The sequence below is a fragment of the Bombina bombina genome, chromosome 3 (genome assembly GCF_027579735.1).
Source record: "Bombina bombina isolate aBomBom1 chromosome 3, aBomBom1.pri, whole genome shotgun sequence".
NCBI lineage: Eukaryota > Metazoa > Chordata > Amphibia > Anura > Bombinatoridae > Bombina > Bombina bombina.
Genome location: NC_069501.1, coordinates 611,876,392 through 611,901,831, shown reverse-complemented (window position 1 = coordinate 611,901,831; position 25,440 = coordinate 611,876,392). Strand labels below are relative to the sequence as shown.

General features: G+C 36.0%; 1 protein-coding gene across 1 annotated transcript in view; it reads right to left on the bottom strand.

The window, feature by feature from the left end:
* Nucleotides 1–25,440, bottom strand: part of LOC128652451 (CUB and sushi domain-containing protein 2-like) — a 1,617,569-nt gene that overhangs the window by 556,026 nt on the left and 1,036,103 nt on the right. The window contains 1 exon segment of the mRNA XM_053705390.1: nucleotides 25,111–25,293. Coding sequence (XP_053561365.1) covers nucleotides 25,111–25,293 — 183 coding nt within the window.

Sequence of the window (25,440 nt, the reverse complement as noted above, 5' to 3'; positions counted from 1 at the left end):
TTCAGAGTAAATGCTATTGTATTGTCTTGTTATCTTGCATTTGTTGATTATGCAAATCTGCTGTGTTTACTGGTCCTTTAATTTTGAATTATTTTTCTTATCAGTTACGTCACAGTCTGACATATGCTGCATGATACACCATGTAACAACTATGTTTTTCTTGACTTTAATTGGGAAAGGGAAGCACACAGTTTTTCCTGGATCTTTTATTTCTATTTATTGCCATGGTGAAACACAAGATGGCATAAGGGACATAGAATAGGAAGTTATGATGATTTGCTCATGACATTACAGCTTCCTATTTACGTGTCAGAAAGAGATAAGAATGGCAAAGGGATCCATCCTAATATCATGAGGAATAACTTACAGTTTATCCAGTGTCAGACAAGGTAAATAACAGATACATTGTGGGAACACAGCTTGGTAAAATAGGAGACAGGAGAAGAATTTCCACAGGTTGGTGAAATAGGGAAATAAACTGAGCTCCAGTATTGATAAAAATCTAAGTGAATCTTGTTACAGACTGTAAAGTTATCATCAGCATTTTCATGTTACACCTTCAGGAAATGTCAAGTGGGGTTCCATTTATTAGAAATATAAGCTTTTGAATGTTTTAAAATCTGATTGGGTCTCTGGTCTTCTCTTAAACTATCACTTGAAATGATGGTTGGTCCCCACATTCTTATAAAAACAGTGCTTAGTGGCTGTATTATTTCTATGCTAATAAACATGAAGAATGCATACTTAACATGAAGAATGCATACTTAACATGAAGAATGCATACTTAACATGAAGAATGCATACTTAACATGAAGAATGCATACTTAACATGAAGAATGCATACTTAACATGAAGAATGCATACTTAACATGAAGAATGCATACTTAACATGAAGAATGCATACTTAACATGAAGAATGCATACTTAACATGAAGAATGCATACTTAACATGAAGAATGCATACTTAACATGAAGAATGCATACTTAACATGAAGAATGCATACTTAACATGAAGAATGCATACTTAACATGAAGAATGCATACTTAACATGAAGAATGCATTTTCTCACTGTAGGAATAGAACCTATATCAAGCCAGGGTGCAGGTGTAGATGCGGGGGAAGTAGGCTAAATAAGAAAAGGAACTAAAAGAAAGGGATCGAAAGAGGATTAAAGTCTATATACAAAACAGGGCAAATGATCACTATGGGCCTGAAGTTCTACTGCAGATATAAATAAGTGGTCTAGGTGGTACAAATAGATCTTATTCTTTTTTATTATTATTACTTTTGTAACTAGGTATTCTTCCTGTAAGAAAATAAAGGTTTTAACAAACTGGTTTCCAACTGAACTATCATGTAATGAAAAGCAATATAATGAACACTGTAGAGAAATATGACAGAGCAGTGATATACAGGCATGCATAATAATGCTGTGACATGCAGAGCAATGCAATAGCATGCTGAATCATATAATCAAAAGCAGAGAAATGAGTTGCAGGCCTCTCTGGCAGAGAATTATGTATACAGGTAATACGTTTTGCTGAGGATCATGGGTGTTTGACCAGAACCAAAAAGTCCCACTTAGCACTCAGATGTTGGGATAACCTCTAAATTTCCCATCTAACAACACAAGTGAAGTAAGCTAATTCCTTAGACTTTATGACCACGTATTAGCCTAAAAGTAGAACCATTGCACAGATGTGTGACTCCCCATTAGCATTAGTTCCATTTGACACGGTTGCTCTTTAATTGGTGCCGCTCGTGAAAATTTCAGCAAAATGCTGCCAGAGTGACCTTCTCACATCCTTTTCACTGATCACATTTTAAATAAACACATTTAAAGCCAATGTTTTCACAGCAGGAGGGTACTTTAATGCATTGTTTTCCCCGTTTTCATTCTTATATCTCTATCTCTTCAATCTGCTCCCCCTCTCTTATTTTCACATAAGAACAATTGCAAATAACTCGTAATACATTTTAGAAACATGACAGAAATGTGTCTGTGTGGGCTTGATGGGTAAGTGTAAAAACAATCACAAGAACACATAAAGTGGCTGCATTTTATAATGACATTTTCATAAATAAAGATAAAATCACACATTTTTGCACAGAAATCTATACAACATCCTTATTCAACTTTATATATAAATGTTCACAATCACAAATGAAAAAAAGAAATGAAAAAAAATAATAAATTATATATATATACACACAGTATATGTGTGTGTGTGTTCTGTACAGCCCCATATAACCCTGGACCATGTTCCAGGCCTCCATTAAGAGGTCAGATTTATTACGTTTTCCAACCTAAATACAAGTGAGACACATTAAATAATTGTGCTGGCCACTGTGCAGCCCCACAAGGGAACACTTAAACTTTAGACAGTAACAGGTACTAGAGGTTTGGTGTTAAGAAACACTAGGTTGAACTAATAAATGCAGAGCTTTTGCTTGTCAAATGATATTGTTTTCTATTGTAGATATTGGAGGCAGTACTTGAGTTTCTTAGGCAAATAAGAATAAAATGCATACAAGAAAATATGTTGTTATTGATAAAAACAAAAGAAAATAACATGTTTTTTGGGTAGAGCATAAAACACTTTTTCCTAAAAGCGGTAAACTGTATTATTATCGATACAGTAGAAGACAACTGGAGCTACTTTGTACATGAATCTGCACACAATAAAGACTGAGACACACAAGAAGAAGAAAAAATGATTTGAGATAAAATATAAAGGGAGATAAAAAAAAGCCTACAAGTTCCCAATACCATTGGCTATAAGACTACAAAAAAGAGATTTGTTTTTGAATTGGGGGGAGGTCAACCGTCCTAAATCTATCAAAAACAAAAAATTAATACTTCTATGTAAGCAAAATTTAAATGAACAAGAAGAGGAACAATATCTTCTCCAGATACATTTTTTTAACTGGTGATAAAAACATTTATTTACATTAAAGTCTATGGAGAGTTGTTATATTACTACCAGTTTCCAAACTTTACCACCTCACTGAAAACTAGGCCAGAATGAACCACTTGCCACCTAACCAAGAGACAGAGGAGCAATCTGGTTCTTCGTAATATCAGATGTGCTGAACATAAACAGGGGTGCCCTGCAATCTAAAGCCAAGCTTCCATTGATATTGTAAACTCTGTAAACTGGTGGTAAAAATAAGGGCTAGTTTCCATTGAGGTGGTAACATTTGGAAACTGGGGGTAACTTAAAAAATCTCCATACACTTTAATCGAAACAAAAGTTTTTATCACCAGTTTCCACAATTTACCACCTTAATGGAAACTAGGCCTACGTATCTGTATTAAACTTACACATTTTACAACAGCAATGTAAACTAGGCCTGAGTTATGTTGCAGCACATAACAAACATTAAAATGTTTTGGAAAAATTAGAGCCAGATAAAAACAACTGGAGGACAACATTGCTGTCTGCTGGGCTTGAGTTGGAAATAAAATTGAGTAATATAGAAAAGAATAGCTAAGAAGAAAATCCTTACTGCCTATATCTCTTAACAAATCAGTCAATAACACAAACAGCTATGAAGATAAACAACTCATTACAAAGAATGCAATCACTTCTCAATGAATTCCATGTAGAACTTCAGAAACCAGGGCTAATCCCGGTCATGAGCCACTTATAATCTATGCAAAGCATCTGAAAGTGCTGGACTCTCAACGTGCTCAGACTTACATGAAGGTTTTAATGGATTTAAGAAAAAAAACAAAAAAACAAAACTATGCAACACTGCATTTCAGGTCAAAATATTTATCTTTTCTTTTTGGGACTTTATATCCAACCAATACTTTGTACAAACAGACGTGTATGTAGATGTTAAGCTTCCCCTTATAGGAATGGTTTAGTGATTTGTAAAAAAAACCATAGAAAATATACATTTTTAATGCATATGAATGAGCAACCATTAAACATGTTAAACTATTAAAATAAATGCTTGTGTTCAAACTTTCAGTAAATGCATGTTTATATTCAACTTAATATTAATGCACACTGGTTTATAGGGTAAACTCATACAACTGTATTTCTGGGCATTGACAAGAATATAAAATAGGTTTATTTAACATGGATCTGGTGTTAAAATATCTTTTTAGATTAATTAAATAAATCATTTTCTTCTGTGTGCCTTCAAGTAATATCTGATCTGTATAGTAAGCACTTACCTTAGTATATGAAGTCATACAACCCCTGATGATAGGAGCCCCTACCAACATACTAATGATGTAATAGCATTAAGATGGAAGAATGAGAGAGCCCATATGAATGTGCTAGCAATATTCTATAGTTCAGCAGGTTACTCTAAGTGCAGACATACATTATTCATCTAGACATTGACTTGAACAGTCAGGAAAAGCAAAAAGCTGTTAATGGACTATTAAAGCAGGCAAGTTCACCCCAGTTTTTTTTTTCTCTGAGTCAACAAGTATGGCACTTTAATTTTTTTTCATTGTGTATATTATAGCATACACATATTGCTTCCATTCAAAGAACAGAGCGTTTGCTTCTTGCGTTTGCTTATGAAAAAAAAAATTCCCAGGGCATAACAGAGAAGCTTAGCTAGCTATTTATCACATCAAATGCATGGAAAGTGAATGTATAAGATATTCCTGAGTCTGTGTGGTTAATAGTGATTGCAGTTTCCTGCCTGCAGGGAGGTTTCTAACTTCTGACATCAGGCCCTGCACTTGCAAATGAAGTAGCAGGAGGTCAGTCAGGATGGGATCTCAGACAGATATGGAAAAAAAAAATTGTCAGTTTGCAAAATATTGCATACCATATGAGAAATTCTATTACTAATTCCTAAGTGAAGATTAGAAAAAGCTGGCAGGAGACAATTGTGCTTCAGATACATACTCAAAAGAATATGTCATTAACAAGCTATCATTGTCTGTGCTAGCACAGATTAGTACACTGACAATTGCAAATGCCAGAGGAGTCTCACAGATAGATTGACAATAAGAAAACAAGTATATGATTCTCCATAGATAAACACTATCTCTAACTTAAAGGGATACTGAACCTAAATTTTTTTCTTTCATGATTCAGATAGAGTGTGCAATTTTAAGCAACTTTCTAATTTACTCCTATTATAATTTTTTCTTCATTCTCTTGGTATCTTTATTTGAAAAAGCAGGAATGTAAGCTTACAAGCCAGCCCATTTTTAGCACCTGGGTAGCGTTGCTGATTGGTGGGTAATTGTAGCCACCAATCAGCAAGCTCTATCCAGGGTGCAAAACCAAAAATAGGCCTGCTCATATGTGTACATTCCTGCTTTTTCAAATAAAGATACAGAAAGAACAAAGAAAAAATGATAATAGGAGTAAATTACAAAGTTGCTTAAAATTGCATGCTCTATCTGAAAAAAATGGTTTCAGAATCCCTCTAAGTCCAAGCCTACTGAAAGCTTTTACACATCTCCTAATAAGTCAAATCCTGGATATATACATTTGTTGCTGTAAAGGGCACTATTTAAACCTTTATCCATGTATCTCTGAGATAGATTTTATAATGTTATACCCGACCATTATGAAAAGCATAGTGTCTGCAGCATTGCCCCATCTCACTAAGGGCCTGATATTCAAAAGCTCTCCGCTTAGTGAGATGATCTAAATTTTAGTTTAAAAGATATTTATCTCACTATACAAGGTTTTTGATGTGAAGGAGAGCCTCTTACATTATAATATTATAATATAAGGTCTAAAAGAAATCTATTTTTTTTTGCATGATTTCTTTTGAATATCAGGTCCTAATGATCTAAAGCTCTCTGCTCAGGTGAGATTATCTAAGAGGTCTTATCAATGCAGTGAGGTCCTCAAAGAGTTTTGGAAACACACATTTTAGATTGAGAAATGTTTATCTCACTATGCAGGGTTCTGTTTGTGAATGAGAAACCCCTATATTATTTTTGAAATTCTTTGAAGAACCTTACAATGCTGACAAGACTTCTTAGATAATCTCGCCTGTCCAGAAAGCTTTAGGGAATCAGGGACTATAATTCATAAAACATATCCCCAAGTAACACCAAATGCTTCAGTTGTCTCATATGCCGCCCTTATGCAGTCACATACTTCCCAGCAGATCCTGCACATTATTCCCAAAGCGATTCCTAATTAGTAGACTGTCCTATTGCCTACTATAGATTAGCAGTTTTTACAAAGCAGTTACATTTTTGTGATGTGCCACTGAAAATGATGAAGAGATGAAGGAATATGGAATAATGATAATATTAGTAATATTATTATTATTATTATTATAGTTTTCCTTTTCCATATTCTTCAATAGCTAATAGATTCAATATGATTGTTGTGTGGGTGCTCATTAGAAATTACCTGGGGGCATATTTATCAAGTTCCGTATGGAGCTTGATGCCCTGTGTTTCTGACGAGCCTTCTGGTTCGCCGGAAACAGAAGTTATGAAGCAGTGGTCTAAAGACCGCTGCTCTATAACCTGTCCGCCTGCTCTGAGGCGGAGGACAGAAATCAACCTCATCGAATACGATCGGGTTGATTGACGCCCCCTGTTAGCGGCCGATTGGCCGTGAATCTGCAGGGGGCAGTATTGCACAAGCAGTTCACCAGAACTGCTGGTGCAATGATAAATGCCGAGAGCGTATGTTGTCTGCATTTATCGATGTGCAGCGGACATTATACGCAATATCGGATCATGTCCGCTCGCACATTAAATAGGCCCCATAGTATTTACTTTTCAATAATATAACCATAATGATACAAATAACAAACCCTAAGATTCAAATATCTTTTTTAAAACACATTGCTGCAGGGATCTGTTTGCTAGCGGAAAAACATGTTCTTTTTTTTCTTCCATCTAACAGAAGAGCAGATGTGCACCAAAAATCTCATCTAAAATAGCTGTCTGGTATCAACTTTGAAACACATGCTCTGCTTCCGCTAATAGAAAATCAGGACATTTGTAGAAAACTAAATTCGATCAATGTTTTAGTTTTTAGAGTCCTCAAGAAGACACAATAACGTGGGTGTGGTGAAGCTGAAAAGCACAAAGATGCCCAAATCTTAAAGGGACATGAATGTTAAAATTAAACTTTCATGGTTTAGATAAAGTATGTCATTTTAGGAGACTTTTTAATTTACTTTACTTTACTGGTATGTAGTGAAAGACAGATTTCAAAATGGTGGCATTTATGACTAGAGGGAGGCAGGGAATGACCTCAATACTATGCTTATGACATGCATTTAGTGTTTAATGTCCCTTTAAAGAGTAATCTTAGGCGAACTCAGGAGTGTGCACTTGTCTATAGCGACCTGTCAGCAGTGTTCGTAACATTGTTTATAATAATGTCATACATAGTTGCAAACACTGCTGCTATAGACTGCTATAGACGTGCAAGCTCCTATGCTCTTATCACCCTATCTAAATTTACTCTTCAACAAAGGATTTCAAAAGAACAAAGAACATTTGGTAATATAAGTAAATTGGAAAATTGTTTAAAATTGCAAATTCTATTTGAAAAATGAAAGTTTAATGCTGAATTTAATGTTCATTTAACGTGTTCTGTAGAAAGTAGATCTGAATACCGGCTAGACATGTGCGATTCGGTTCGGTTCGATTCGGAAATTCTGCAAATTCTGCAAATTCGGCGATTCGGATCGAACCGAATTTCCGAATTAAAATTCTGCCGAATTTTCCGAATCTAACCGAATCGAACCGAATCGATTCGTAAATTCGGATGGCCATTTGGATTACACTAGTATTGTACAGTATGTTAGGTTAACACCTAATATACAGTATAATACTAGTCTAATCCCACCTAACACTTACCGAAATGCCGAATTTACGAACCGAATTGAACCGAATCGAACCGAATCCAGCCGAATTTCTTTGAATCCGAATGAATCCGAAACGAATCCGAAACAAATCGATTCATAATTTTCCGAATTCGAATCGATCCGAACAAAACTTCGAAAAATTCCGAATCGATCCAAACCGAACCGAACCGAATTTTTTCGCCATGCACATGTCTAATACCGACACTTCCTCAAACATTCATTAACACCCATTCATCTTTAAAGGGCCACTGTAAGTAAATATTTTCTATGCCTGTTACTAACTACCCCAATACGCTTTTTATCAATAGCATTTCATTAACATATCTCTACCGTATATCAGAAATCTTGCCTGCAAATTTAATTGCTTTCCAAACCCACTCGTGGGTATCCTTTGCTCTGTACCAATCCGTTTACAATACCTAGGTTTCAAAATGGCGCTTTAAACACAAAGTTATTGGTTTAAGTATTTTGAACATGCAGTGCTGAAAATAGTGGGCAGGATAACGTGACATCATCGGCGAATAAAAGATATAACTTTTAGAACGTTATGAAACTTCGTTTTGGAGAAAATATAGGTCAGTAGGTTTTAATTAATGTTTATTAACTTTAATATGTTAGTTGTTTAGCTTAAAAATTATAACAGAAAGTAATCCTTTAACTAAGATTGGTTCAGTTTGGAAGTTTGATTACTACTGTGTGCATTGGTAAGAACAAATATCACAGCTTCCCCTACTACTAATATTATGCCCATATTACTAGAGAGGATCAGAGGTTCCAAAGCAGGTCAACATTTGGCTCTCACTCAGATGGAATTAAGTGGTTTCAAATTAATTTTCACAAATTTTTACTGTTCATTTTTTAGAATTTGTTTATATTTTATACAACTATATACATAGCCAGATAATATAGAAATAGTCACAGACCATTATAATCATCATGAGTGTTCATACACAAGCTTTATGTGCATCTATCACTTTTTGTTGCTGAATATGAAGTATTAAAAAAACTCAAATATCCAAATAAATTACAGTTCCTGTACTGCTGAGCGACACTGGAGGAAATCTCGGAGTTAAGCTGACTTTCTTCACTATAAGTTCATCTTGAACTCTTACTATTCTGCCCTTAATCTATATAAACAACATTACTTCTCTACTCTTATCTCTACTCTTTCTTCAAACCCAAAACGTCATTCAATACTCTTCTTAGCCCACCCCCACCTCCCACTACAACATCTCTCTTAGCTCAAGATTTTGCTAGCTACTTCAACAACAAAATTGACTCCATCAGAAATTAAATCAGTTTGCAACATACTACCGGTCTCCCCCCCCCCCCCCCCCCAAAAGCTCACAATCATCCAAAACCCACATAGCCAAAAATCTAGCTCTTTTGCCCCTGTTACAGAGGAAGAAGTTTCTGCCCTTTTACTATCCTCTCAACTCACTACTTGTCCCCTCTAACCCCATCCCCTCACAGCTACTCCCACTCTTCTACCCTTACCCCTATACTCACACACATCTTCAATCTCTCCCTCCCTCAGCACTGGTATATTTCCCTCATCTCTTAAACATGCACTGGTCACACTTATCCTAAAAAAAGTCTCTTGATCCAACCTCCCCATCCAACTACCGCACTATTTCGCTCCTCCCTCTTGCCTCAAAGCTTCTTGAAAAGCTAGTATATGCACGTCTATCCCATTTCCTTAAATTAAACTCCCTCCTTGACCCACTGCAATCTGGATTTCGCCCCCTACACTCTACAGAGACAGCAATTGTTAAGGATAACAACGACCTACTTACAGCAAAATCCAAAGGGCACTTCTCTCTACTTATCCTCCTTGATCTGTCTGCAGCCTTTTATACTGTCGACCACCCTCTTTTGCTCCAAACCCTCTATTCTTTCGGCATCTGTGACACAGCTCTCTCGTGGTTCTCTTCCTATCTGTCTAACTGTACCTTTAGTGTAGCCTTCTCTGGGGCATCCTCTGCCCCGTTACCTCTTTCTGTTGGGATACCGCAAGGCTCTGTCCTCAGTCCCCTCCTCTTCTCAATCTACACGTCCTCATTAAGTTCCTTAATAAAGCCCACGGGTTTCATTATCATTTGTATGCCGATGATACCCAAATCTACCTTTCTGCACCAGAACTATCTCCTTCCTTGCTAACCTGTGTCACTAACTGTCTCTCTCATATCTCATCTTGGATGTCCTCTCACTTCCTCAAGCTAAATCTCTCCAAAACTGAGCTCCTTATTTTCCTCCCTTCTTCCAAAATCTACACCCCTATTTCCCTATAACTGTTGATAACTCCATCATTACCCCAACCCCACATGTCTTGGGGTCACACTTGACTCAGATATATATTTAACTCCTCACATTCAGTCCTTGGCTAAAGTCTGCCGCTTGTACCTTAAAAACATCTTTGAAATTAGACATTTCCTTACGCAAGACACAACTAAGAGTTTAATGCACTTTCTCATACTTTCCCACCTTGACTACTGCAACTGCATCCTCTCTGGTCTCCCTAGCTGCCACCTAGCTCCTTCACAATCCATAATCAACGCCTCTGCCAGGCTCATCTTTCTTACACATCGTTCTTCATCTGCTGCACCTCTCTGCCAATCACTTCACTGGCTTCCTCTTGCCTCCAGGATTAAACAAAAAATTCTCACTCTGACACACAAAGCCCTCAACTCCACTGCTCCCCCCTACATCTTAAACCTTGTCTCCAGATACTCTCCCTCCCATCCCCTTCGCTACGCTCATAATTTCCTACTCTCCTCCTCTCTTGTTACCTCCTCACATTCCCGTTTACAAGACTTTGTCAGACTGGCTCCCATCTTGTGGAACTCTTTGCCTCGCTCCACAAGACTCTTCCCTAGTTTTGAAAGCTTTAAGCGCTCCCTGAAGACTCTACTATTCAGGGATGCATACAACCTACACTAACCTTCCTATATCCACTGCTATCCCCTTACACCCCTGCATGTAGCATGTAAGCCTACAAGTCCAGCTGTTTGTAGTTCACATTCATAAGAGCCGACTACAACAGTGCAACTCTCGGCAGGGCCCTGTACCCACTTGATCTCTGTAAATGTTATTTTGTATACCACCTATGTTCATAGTGCTGCGGAATCTGTTGGCGCTCTACAAATACCTAATAATAATAATAATAATAATAATAATAATAAAAGGATGAGATTTACACATATTAACAAGTGGAGCTATGCAATCCATAGCTTCCAACCCCAAGACCATCCTAATTGAGATCTTGAATTAACTATTTTAAAAGGGAATAAATAATAGTTATACAATATAAATGTTACTTTTATGTTAACTTAATAATTCTTAATAAATAGGGCTATACTGGTTTTGCGCTAATGTTGGATGGTACAAGAGTTTAAAAAATATAAATAGTGACCAAAAATATGTTCCTGTAATTTAAAAAGCATTAGTGTTACACCATGAAATACTACAGAAAGCAAGAAGAAAAGAAAATATATTTACATTTTTGTGGATTATAGTTAAATTGTGGAAGTCAAGTTATTTTTATTTTCTAAAACTGTTGGATCAAATACAGTTGTCACCAAGTTAACCAGCACTAAAATAAAGTCCCATATTAATCCTTGAACTTTTCTACACAAAAAGTGGCAAGTGGCTAAAGGATATTCTAAAGAAGCAGACATGAATAATACTCAGAGAGGCTCTCTTCTTATAGACACTCCATGGATCTACAGTGGGGCAAAAAAGTATTTAGTCAACCACCAATTGTGCAAGTTCTCCCACTTAAGAAGATGAGAGAGGCCTGAAATTTTCATCATAGGTATACCTCAACTATGAGAGACAAAATGTGGAAACAAATCCAGACAATCACATTGTCTGATTTGGAAAGAATTTATTTGCAAATTATGGTGGAAAATAAGTATTTGGCAATGACAGAGGTCAAACGTTTTCTGTAAGTCTTCACAAGGTTGTCACACACTGTTGCTGGTATGTTGGCCCATTCCTGCATGCAGATCTCCTCTAGAGCAGTGATATTTTGCGGCTGTCGCTGGGCAACACAGACTTTCAACTAACTCCAAAGGTTTTCTATGGGGTTGAGATCTGGAGACTGGCTAGGCCACTCCAGGACCTTGAAATGCTTCTTACGAAGCCACTCCTTCATTGCCCGGGCGGTGTGTTTGGGATCATTGTCATGCTGAAAGACCCAGCCACGTTTCATCTTCAATGCCCTTGCTGATGGAAGGATGTTTGCATTCAAAATCTCACGATACATGGCCCCATTCATTTTTTCATGTACACGGATCAGTCGTCCTGTTCCCTTTGCAGAGAAACAGCCCCAAAGCATGATGTTGCCACCCTCATGCTTCACAGTAGGTATGGTGTTCATTGGTTGCAACTCAGCATTCTCTCTCCTCCAAACACGATGAGTTGTGTTTCTACCAAACAGTTCTACTTTGGTTTCATCTGACCATATGACATTCTCCCAATCTGCTTCTGGATCATCCAAATGCTCTCTATCATGCTTCAGACGGGCCTGGACATGTACTGGCTTAAGCAGGGGGACACGTCTGGCACTGCAGGATCTGAGTTCCTGGCGGCATAGTGTGTTACTGATGGTAGCCTTTGTTACGTTGGTCCCAGCTCTCTGCAGGTCATTCACTAGGTCCCCCCATGTGGTTCTGGGATGTTTGCTCACTGTTATTGTGATCATTTTGACCCCACAGGGTGAGATCTTGCGTGGAGCCCCAGGTATTGCTCCCACAGTTGATTTCTTCACACCAGCTGCTTGTCTATTGCAGATTCAGTCTTCCCAGCCTGGTTCAGGTCTACAATTTTGTTTCTGGTGTCCTTCAACAGCTCTTTGGTCTTCACCATTGTGGAGTTTGGAGTGTGACTGTTTGAGGTTGTGGACAGGTGTCTTTTATACTGATAACAAGTTTAAACAGGTGCAATTAATACAGGTAATGAGTGGAGGACAGAGGAGCCTCTTAAAGAAGAAGATACAGGTCTGTGAGAGCCAGAAATCTTGCTTGTTTGTAGGTGACCAAATACTTATTTTCCACCATAATATGCAAATAAATTCTTTCCAATTCAGACAATGTGATTGTCTGGATTTGTTTCCACATTTTGTCTCTCATAGTTGAGGTATACCTATGATGAAAATGACAGGCCTCTCTCATCTTCTTAAGTGGGAGAACTTGCACAATTGGTGGCTGACTAAATACTTTTTTGCCCCACTGTATTAGGTGGTCCTGACAGCTTTGAGATATCATCAAACTGAATAGGACAACCCCCAGACAGATGGCTCCTACCAAACTTTTTTGATTTTGAGCTTCTTCTTATTTCTTATTCATTTAGTGTACATACTGTAGACATTATTATAATACAACAGATGTTACTTTTTAATCTTGTCCAATGATATCTATATTTATCTTGCTATCTGTGTGTTATTCATTCCCTTCTTGCTCACCAGCTAGTTCCCATTTTATGTCTTCATCCCTCCCTAGATTTCCATTTATAGCTTTGCTAAACAAGGGTCTTTGATTTTTCTTTCTTGTACAGATTGTTTTTGTGTAAATAAACAGGGAGGCTTGCTGGACTCCCTACCAAGAATGTTCAATACAAGGTACAATGCACTTTTTGTACTGAATTACAGGATATGCTATAAACATGGCAGAAGAGAGATAAACATTTACATGTTTGAAAGTCCCGTGGTGCAAAGTGGATCCCTAGTGTTGTAGTTTGTGTGATGAGGAGCTCTCTCTGTTTAATATAATGTAGAGGGCACCAGAAGTCAACAACTCTAGTTATAAAACCTTAAAGGGCCATGGAACCCAACATGTCTCTTTTATGATTCAGATTGATCATACTATTTTACTAACAACTTTCCAATTTACTTCTGTTATCTAATTTGCTTAATTCCTTTGATATCCTGTGTTAAATAAGCAGTAATGCACTAATGTGAGCTAGCTGAAAGAAAATGACAAGATGCATATATGTGCAGCCACCAATCAGCAGCTTCTGAGCCTTCCTAGGTATACTTTTAAATAAAGGATACAAAGAGAACAAATTATAAAATAAATTAGAAAATTATTTAAAATTGCACACTCTATCTGAGTTATGAAAGAAAGAAAAATGGGAGTTTTGTGTCCCTTTAAGTACTAATGGTATGGTGTTGGAGAGGACATTTTCTGCTTCTGAAGAGAATTTATTTTTAATTTAATTTATTTTAGATTATGATTGAACAATTCAATGCCCTGTTGTAATTTTATGAATTTCTTGCAAAATGTTTTGAAACCCTGAGGTTCCATAAATACTTTTTAAGTCATTATAAAGTGCCCTTGATCAATTAGTTTAGGAGACACTAATATAAATGACATACTACATAACAATATTATGAAAATAAGGATTTTCAGAAGTGAAAAGGATGAACAATGGCACAGCTCCATTCATTCATACAATACCCCTTTTATAGCTGGGAGAGTTTCTAGTCAGAGAGAGGGCAACTGTGGCGTCAGATTAACCCTTCACTGCAGCGATGCCTTGCATTTTTAGCGGTGCTGGTATTCCACGTTTAACCATTTTGCCACCAGAGCAAGCTCAATTAAGTGGAATTGATTGAAAAGACTCTGACCTGATTGACAAAGTAGGGAGCTGATGTCCTAATCAGATGGCAAGACAGACATGCAATGTTTCTCTTTAAATATATTGGGCTCTCTTTAATCTCTTAGGTCACTTGACATAACCAACCTGATGGAGGCACTGACTGAGATGAAATCTCTGGATATTAAATGAATACCAGAGCTGGGAGAGTTTCTAGTCTGCAGAGAAATGAAAGTGGCACAGAGCAGGATGTGGATGCCCAAGGCTGTGCTGTACATGTAGGAATAAAGGGAAATCCCCAGCTAATCAGCTAAATACAGGCTGCACCCCACAGCATCTCATGACCCTGCAAGTACTGTAGAGTATCCATCACGTATATTTGTTGTGTCAGGTCTGTTTGAAAGGGCAGAGAGAGGGAAACTGCCCGATGCCTGACATACTAGGAGCCTCTGTTTGGTTTAGTGGCGTCAGATTAACCCTTCACTGCACTTAACAGAGATCAGCACATGAAGCTGGTTACTGTGCTAGATTTATTAAAAATCTGGTTTGAATGTATGCTGACAAGTGCAGGATTGGACACAGCACATGTATCAATAAAGAAAATAGAAGAGGCCCAAATCCAATGCATAAACAATGTCTTCCAGCTGCAGGTATTTAAAAATGACCATTATTATACAAACATGAGTCCAAAGTACAGAATGTAGCTGCTAATGTGAGACTTGACAGCTCAGTTGCTAGTTTACAATCTTTAACTATATTTTACGATTAGAATATGGGAACAGTGATTTGCACTTTGTCAAGAAATGGGAATTTTAATTATTTTCATGTAATATTTTCTTTGCAAAAGTAAGACATTTAGTTGTGTAAATATAAATGTGCTACCTACACATAGCACTGTAAAATGTAATACAAAAGACAGAGGGCCTGGTGAACTAATGCTCCCTGCTCTGGCAAAACCTTTTTAAGAGGTTTTGTCAGTACTGCAAGGTCCCTTTAAGAAGTTTAAAAAGGCCTATTTTAGATTCTGAGTTTTTGATCTTCTAAGCGTACAGTGAACTAAACTCTCATTTAAAACATTAATATATTTTATTCTGAATTTAATTCATTTTAGACTTTGTGTTTTTGTGTTTTACTTTATAATACTAAACGTACTTAGCTTCTAATAATAAAGTAGGTACTAACTCATCTATACAGGATTTAAGACGATATTCAGGATATTCTGGGGCAGCTCAGAATGTATTATAGACAACATTCCCTAGTGGCTTCTGAGCAAGAGCAACCTATGCAAGCTTACAATGGCTTCATTCCTTTAGAAATATGGAGGCAGCAGATTCAAGTTGGACATCTCTTTACAGAAGTATCAGTGAGCATGCGCAGACCATGCACAGTGCCACTTGTCTGTCTGTTTTAAAGCAAGGTTAAAGGGATATGAAAACCAAACATTTCTTTCATGATTCAGATAAAGAATATCATTTTAAACAACTTTACAATTTACTTTTATCATCTTATTTTCTTTATTTTCTTAGTGTCCTTTGTTGAACAAGCAGCAATGCACTACTTGGAGATAGTTAATGCACTGAGTGAGCCAATAGCATGAGGTATGTATGAGCAGCAACCAATAAGCAGCTCCTGAGTCTACCTAGGTATCCTTTTAAACAAAGAATATAAAGAGAACAAAACAAATTAGTTAAAAGTAGTAAAGTGGAAAGATGTTTAGAATGACCTGCTCTATCTGAATCATGAAAATAAACATTTGGGCTTTATATCCCTTTAAGTAAGTGGCACTAACTATTTAGGAAATTGTGGCCTGTTCTATTTATATGCTTTATTTATATCAGCTGTGGTGCTAAATTTACTAATCTGTTTTGTCTTTACTAACAGCTGGAAGTAAAATCATTGATCTGCACATGTTCCTGGCTCTTGGGGATCTTAAATCATTAACCTGTATGTGTTAGTGACTGCTGAGGTGAAATCACTCATTTGCATGTTTTACTGGCACTGCTAGAGCTAAAATTACTGATCTGTATTTTTTAGTGATGGCTGGGGGTAAAATCACCAATCTGTATTATGATTACTAGCAGCTTGGTGGTAAATCACTGATCATTATGTGTTACTGGCAGCTGGGGGGAAATCACTGATCATTATGTGTTACTGGCAGCTGAGGGGAAATTATTGACCTCTATGTTTTAATGAAGGGAGTAACTCACTAATTTCTAAGTGTTACTTGCAGCTGGGGAAATCACTCATCTCGATGTGTTAGTGACTGCTGGGGTGAATTTACATTTTTTATGGATTACTAAAATAAAAGAAATAAACTCAATGATCTACATGTTATTGGCAGCTGGGGGTAATCATTGATTTGTATGTGTTATGTTCAGTTTGATGAGGTGTGCATCATTGATCTGTATGTGTTACTGACTGCTAGAATTAAAATCACTGATCTGTACATGTTCCTGGCAGCTAGGGATACAATCTGTAATCTGCAGGTGGTACTGGCAGCTAAAGGTAAAATCACTTCTCTATACCTGCAGAACCAGTCTACTCATTAGGTGAACCTAGACAGGTGTTGTTGATTTTGGTATATGTACATCTTAGCCAGTCTGTCAATTTGATTTTTATTGTCCAGGCTAGTGAACTAACAGCTGGAATAACTTGTGCATGTGTGAAATGGTCAGTTTTAGGCACTTGCTTGGGGTGATGGATAGATAGGGGGATGGATGGTAGAGAATACAACTATGGCAGGAATTTTAACTCTTGCCTACAGTGCATGACATCTTTGCGCTGGCCCTGTGCATCAGTCACCGGCAGATCATTCAAATTATGTATGTTACATTTTTATCATTGGATAATGATAAATATAAAGAAGGTCTCATTAGAAATGTATTTGATTCAGGGCTAACTAGATGAACTGGGGGTAGGAGTATGGCCATGATTTTATCATCACTTTGTGTTTCAATAACTATTATAAGCAGATGACTTATTACCATTATCATTCAGATAATGCACAATAGTAATCAGTAATGTGCATGACATAAAACATAAGTATTTTGCTACTACGGGCTACTTCAGCTAGTAATTAACATCCATTCAGCAGAAGATTAAACTAATTGAATATTCTCCAAATCAAATGCAGCAGTAGTCAATACCACTATACAATACATACATTTTAGTTTTATGCTATAGGGTAAAGGATTAGCTAATTCTCCTCTTGAAAATGAACCACTGCATTAACTTCAGAGATATTCTCAAATAATTACAGATAAATCCTTCGTCTGAGCAATCCTCCTCATTAACTCATTTGATTCTATATAATTATACTCAGACAGATTCTATTATAGCAGCAATGCCTTGCATTTTTAGTGGTGCTGGTATTCCAAGTTTAACTATTTTGCCACCAGAGCAAATTCAATTAAGTGGAATTGAGTGAAAAGGCTCTGACCTGATTGACAAAGTAGGGAGCTGATGTTCTAATCAGCTGACAAGACAGACGTGCAATGTTTCTCTTTAAAAATTGCGGGCTCTCTTTAAACTCTTAGGTCACTTGACATAACCAAGCTGATGGAGGCACTGACTGAAATTAAATCTCTGTATATTAAATGAATACCAGATCAGTTTTCTTGCATTTTTTTTTTAAATAAATAAAAAACAACTGATGCCCGTCTTCTCATAATCTCTTCATCTTCCAAATGCCAAAATGGATTAACAGCTTTGTCAGATATTGTCAATGTCTATAAGTTTAGTGAAACTTGAAAGAATTCAAAAAAGCGTATCCCAATCGATCAGAACAGCATAGAATAAAACATATTTTTTAAATATTTAATTAAGTTTAGGTTAGATTGTTTAGACTGTGAATTCTAAGCAAAATGTTCTTAGGTAAATACAAAGATGCCTGTCTCACATAAAACTTATCTCTAAGTCACATCTCAGTTCCAGATAGGTTCTGGAGTCTCACTCACTCTCTCTATGTAAAAATGTTATAAATACTGAATTGCATCTTTGTTACTGAGCATCTCTAATATTAAATAGTTTTGGACTGAAGATAGAAAGCTTGTCTCACATCCCCTGATACATTCTCAAAGCAATGCAATAAACATAAAGTATCAAAGGAATATCAGAAAAATAGAAAATGACAGCACAGATGGGACACTTCATACACATTAAGAAACTCAACAAAAAAAACACAAAAAAAAAGTTTAAAGAGAGAGAAGAGCTTGAACAAGAGGTCATGCATTGAAGTTACAAGGTGGCAAAATTGGGACATGGAAGCTGTGTTACAGAATTGTTGGTACATAAACAAGAAAAACATATACAAATGACATGTGATAGCTTCCAGGATCAATATTCCAAGCTATTTTCCAGCTGTTTTGTTAGCAGTTATGAAAGCCTAAGATCTGATCATAGTCAGTGCCTATGTTTAAAATAAGATGAACAGATTTAATCAAGAGTGTGGAAATTTGAATAAGAAAATCTGCTTGATGGCTACACAATGTCTACTACCTTTTCAGTGGAATCGCTTCATTCTATTGTACCTTACTGTTTATTTGCTTAAAGATATAGACGTTAAACCCCTATAGTTTCTCTTTATACATCGGCAATAAACTGTGCTCTGACATAAAAATGATTCTCTTCTGTAAATATATCAAACCAGAAAGTACAATAAAAAACGCATCTGACACAAATGATGGAAATAAGTTGCCATGCTGTGATACATGAAGAAGATTGGTTATATTTTTTTTTATTCCCCCACACTTTTCACTCATAAATCCCTGGGATTTTCTCTGGAGGTGTATAATAAAAATGAATAACTATAATTAATATATTATAGAGAAGCTACTACAAACAGGCAACGAACAATCATTTTATTAACCCAACGCCATTGAAGTTGTGACTACCAGGATACATAGACTTAACCGATTCTTAAAGGGACATTACCATATTTTTATATATGCATAGAGTTTATCAGTTAAAGGGAAATGAAATCCCAAAGAAATTATTTTGTGATTCAGACAAAGCATACAATTTTAATAAAACGTTTTCACTGAAATGTATTATCACATTTGCTTCACAAATTATTCTTTGTTGAAGAGATACGTAGGTAAGTGTCTGGAGCACTACATAGTAGGAAATAGTGTTGCCATATAGTGCTCTTGCTAATGTATAACATTCTTGCAAAAATGCTGATATATAGTGTTCCAGACACGTGAATGCTTCTTAGCTTATGTCCCTGCTTTTCAAAAAAAGATACCAATAGAACAAAGAAAATTTGCTAAAAGAAGTTGAAAATTGTATGTTCTACCTGACCCACGAAAGAAACATTTTTGCTTTCCTTTTTAAACACTTCTTTGCAAAATATGTATATTCAAAATAACACAAAATGGCATTTTTGTTTCAACATCTTTGCATAGTTTAGCAGTTCAACGATATAGTGTAAACCCTCCAGTATAGTTATCCTAACTCCTGCACTGATCAACTGTGTAGAATGCTGCAGGGAGAGAGCTCTGAATCCTTTAGCACAGGGGTTTCCAAACTTAGCATTTCTGGGGACAATGGGTGGAAATATAATTAATTTCTGGATTAATTTAAATAAAAACAGGCAAAACAAGCTCTAAATAAAATCACATTTTATATTATTTATTTCTTTTACACACTAATAAACATTTTACAGAATGTAAAAGGGGTTAATCCGGACCAGTATCTTAAGGGGTATTGGTCCTTGTAACCATGAATAGGTTAAATACATGTCCAAACAGAATAAGAGACCCAGACAAAGTATTTTTATAAGATTTACAGCACTGTATAACGGTATAACCAATGCCATTTTCTCATTTTTGTAAGACCAAACACATTGATTTGCAAAAGCAGTGGTACTGTGATAATTTGTAAAAAGGATTGACAAGTATATATAAGATGTGTACAATGTTTAAATAGCAGACAGATATGTAAAAACAAATTGTAATTATCTATTAATCATCTATCTGTCTGTCTATCTATCTATCTATCTGTCTAGCTATCTATTTGTCTGTCTGTCTGTCCCTCCCTGTCTTGTCTGTCTGTCTATCTATAATACAAATAAAGCACACACACATATTTACAGATATCAGTTGCCATTATTATAAACAGTACAGTAGCAATAAAACGCTGAGCAGGGCTTATATTGGCAAAAAAGTAAATACTGTTTACTCAGCTGCCTTTTGGGAGTTAAGTCAACAGTATTTATTTATTCACCAATACAAGGCATTCTGATTGTTTTTATGTTATTAAACAGCTCATATAATTGCTGAACACAGAATCACACTGACAACAAATAGACAAGTGCTGCTCAGACACATTCACAAGCACTTGTTTACTGAATATTACACATTATTACATCTATACAGAGGCGTTTTCCAGTACACAGGCACACAAACATATATACCATACCATTTCCATACACAGTATTGCATACACATTGCAGCTACATGTGCTTATATTAACAATAAGACAGATAGATAGATGATAGATTGATAGATAAATAGATGATAGATAGATAGATAGATAGATAGATAGATAGATAGATAGATAGATAGATAGATAGAGGCCAGACAAATAGATAGATAGATAGGTAGACAGACAGATAGATGACAGATAGATAGATAGATAGATAGATATATAGATAGATAGATAGATAGATAGATAGATAGATAGATAGATAGAGTCAGAGGCTAGACAAATAGATAGATGGATGATAGACACAAGTTTACTACCAATATCTCTATAATGTAATGTATTTCTCACAGGAACCGAAAATGTATAATATACTTATATATATACTTAATATACTTATATATACTTTTTTTTTTTTTTTTGTATTTCTTTATTTAACATTGTACATAAACAAACAGAAAAAGTTTTCAACATTATAAAGCTTTGTTACATAAAATAAAGAAGAAGGATAGTTAAATGAAAATCTAACATTATTTTGTTAGCTTATTTACATCTTAATCCTAATCACGTTAACCATAGTTTCAATTTTATATATTTTTTTAGTATTAACTATAACAGAACTGTACAATTTTTTTCCTTTTACCCGGATGAGGGGTCATTGTATAATCATATTTCAACCAAGGATAACCCTCCCCCGGATTAACTTATCTATATCAGCTGTATTTACAAAAAGAAAAAGAGGGGAGGGGAGGGAGGGGGAGGGGGAGGAGGGGAGACAGAGAGGAGAAGAAGAATATAATATACTTAAAGGGACAGTCTACACCAGATTTTTTATTGTTTTAAAAGATAGATAATCCTTTTATTACCCATTCCCCAGTTTTGCATAACTAACACATTTATAATAATATACTTTTAACCTCTGTGATTATCTTGTATCTAAGCCTCTGCAAACTGCCCCTTTTTTCAGTTCTTTTGACAGACTTGCAGTCTAGCCAATCAGTGCCTGCTCCCAGATAACTTCTTGTGCACGAGCACAGTGTTATCTATATGAAATACGTGAACTAACACCCTCTAGTGGTGAAAAACTGCTAAAATGCAATCTGAAAGAGGTGGGCTTCAAGGTCTAAGAAATTAGCATATGAACCTCCTAGGTTAAGCATTCAACTAAGAATACCAAGAGAACAAAGCAAAATTGGTGATAAAAGTAAATTAGAGCATGTAATTTTAAACAATTTTCCATCTGAATCATGAAAGTTTATTTTGGCCTAGACTGTCCCTTTAAATAATATATGTATTTAATATACTTGCCTGGCATAACATAGTCAATAACTGGTATAGTAAAAGAGGAAGGATACACTCCCTACTCTGATTAATTTTTGTTTTATTATAAGCAAGTTACTGTATATGATTTGAAATGTTTGCTCTAAAGCATTTTTTTGAATTTACTTGTTTTATTGAATTTGCTTCATTCTCTTGGTATCTTTTATTAAAGGAGCAGCAATTACCAACTACTGGGAGCTAGCTGCACACATCTTGTGAGCCAATGACAATGCTTATATGAGCAGCCACCAATCAGCAGCTAGCTCCCAGTAGTGCATTGCTGCTCCTGAGATTACCTAGGTATAGTTTTCAACAAAGGATGCCGAGAGAATGAAGCAAATTAGATACTAAAAGTAAATTGAAAAGTTGTTTAAAATTGCATGTTTTATCTGAAGCATAACAGTCTAATTTTGACTTTACTGTCCTTTTAATCAAAACTGTACATTGTCAAAAGCACTGGCCTATTTGATAACGTCTTTATACTATAATAACAATATACAAAGAAAAACATCTTTGCAAACCAAATTCTCTACAAACACTACTAATTATGATGATCATTCTTGTTCAAAAACAAAGAGAACAACAAATATGAATAACTTATATACGGATACAATATATATAGCACATCATTCAATAACTTAGTTAGACACAATGTACTGAGCTAACCAGATTTTATTTAAGGGACTTATCTCATTCAAAGCCTGAAATGCCAGAAAGGGCAAAATACATTGCAATTGTATTTGACACTAACAAAGTTTCACCTAAAATATCTATCGCATAGTCATTGTGTGCCAGTGTCTTCAAATCCTGCTGCCTATTCTGAGCAAAGCCCTCAGTAAAACACAGGACAAATTTCCATGTATAGCACCAATAAGCAGAATTTTCTCAGACACCTCTTGTGCTTAGAAGTGTAGTGTAATTTAGGTAGGTAACAGAACCCCACACCCAGCTTTTCCTTAGATTTACTTAGCAACAATGTTTATAGCACACACAGTTTAAAGTGAATGTCAATTTTGATGCTTAAATAGACATTAAACCTATATTTTTTCTTTCATGATTCAGATAGAGTATACCATTTTAAACAACTTTCTAATTTACTTTATTTATCTAATTTGCTTCATTCTCTTGATACTCTTTCCTGAAAAGCATATCTAGATAGGCTCAGTAGCTTCTGATTGGTGGCTGCACATAGATGCCTCATGTGATTGGCTCACCAATGTGCCTTGCTATTTCTTTAACAAAGGATATCTAAAAATTGCAGCAAATTAGATAATAGAAGTAAATTGGAATGTTGTTTAAAACTGTATTCTCTATCTGAATCATTAAAGAAAAAATGTGGGTTTAATAGCCCTTTAAGTGCCTGGTTTTTAAAAATTCGATTAAAAACAGGGACACTTTAATTCATCAAAATTTACATTTCACTCCTATTGGGAAAAAAAACTTACCTTTTAAACTTGACAGCAGCTCCAGCTTCCTCCATCCGTCACAAAGCCTCTTCCTGGGTCTAAAATGACGGACACTGATTCCCCCGGGGGGAAAGCCGTGATTGGAGGATGACCTATCTATCATTTTTGACGTCAGAAATGGCTTGCAACAACCGGAGGAAGCTGGAGCTGCTGTCAAGATTAAGAGGTATTTTTTCACAGCACGATTGAAATGTAAATTTTGATGAATTAAAGTGCCCCTGATTTTAATAGAATTCTTAAAAACCGGGTACTTTAGCATCAAAATTGACATTCACTTTAAGAAAATAAGTAGTGGACTGTATAGCATCACTACTTGAATTAGTCAATCAAAAGTTATTTTGAGAAAAAGTACCTATGGACAGCTGCATGTTTTTCCTAATGACAGGTTGCCAAATTCATAGTGCAACAAGTGCATTAATTAAAGGGACAAATAACACAAATATTAATCCTCTTTAATTTAATTGCCTCCAATTTAACTCCAAGAAATGCATACTCACGACATTACAAGCCTAGCACCTCTACATTTTACACAGTGAATACGTTATCAGTTCTGTAATTCATTTATATCCATCCCTAACTGACCTCAGCAGGGAAGACAAAAGGCTTTAAAATGTAATATCCTGGGACTTCAAACAATTCAAATATTGCTAAGAAATGACAAACTAAAATGCCTTTTAACAATTTATTTTGTGTGCAAAATAGTATTTAATTGCTAATGCTAACATATACTATGCATGTATATGAATATATTTTATGCCCCATACTGTTTTTGGGGTAGTTTTTTTTCTGGTGAAAATACCCCAAAACATTGTGCTAAATACTGTATAGGCAGAGCTTAATGAATATGCCAATTTCTGACAAACTATTGGTTGAAAAAGACCCAAGCAAATCCTTTGATATAGAGTTTTGTCTCCGTTTTGCAGAAAAGAAGGGCTTGGTACAGCAAGTGCAATTTTATACAAGCTTGCACAATAAGAATGGCTAAACTCATATACATTTACATCCTTCTCTGGAGATAAATCTATCCTACTTTTCTACTAACGCATATTACTATACCCTAGCAACCAAATGCTATGCAGATATATTCTCTAGCATCTCAAAGAGCTCTGTACTGAATAATTAAACCAGCACTGATAGAGTTAACTGAGCTAAACCCATAAAGCAAGGTACATTAAAAAACAGACTGATTGCTGAAATTCTCTTCCCCTAAATTAAAACATGAATATTTCATGACAAAAATAAAGTTCTCCATGAGGGAGGCAGCAATTCCAGCTGCACCTCTCCCTCTATGAACGGCTTAAATTACTGCTGAAAATGGAGTATGAATGATATTAGCATGCGATTAGTATTTTCATTTGCATTGCTCTTTTAGTCTTTATTGCCTTGGGGTGATGAAAGGGAGGGGGTGAGTAGTGGATGAACCCATCACTAGCTGGACTCCTTATGCACACACACTGACTCCTCACTTACACACACAACTAGGTTTTCTGGCAGACCATTGGCTGTTCTTTTGGCAGGTGATGGACTGTTGCCCCACCAGCTCGAATGCCGGTTGGCAATGGAATATCAGGGTGTCCCCATGTCGGAATCTGGATCCATCTCTTGTTCCAAATGCTGGAATTCCAGGGTCTCCACAGCTTCCCTGGTCTATTTCTGTAAAACAGGAATACAATAAAGATTTGTGAAAAATCAAAATTACCAATCCAATACAACCTGCTCTTCACTTAAATTGTTTCCTATGTGTTCTGGTTTGGAGGTTAGACGGATATTTATTTTTGCTTTGATTCTGACAGTGGGAGG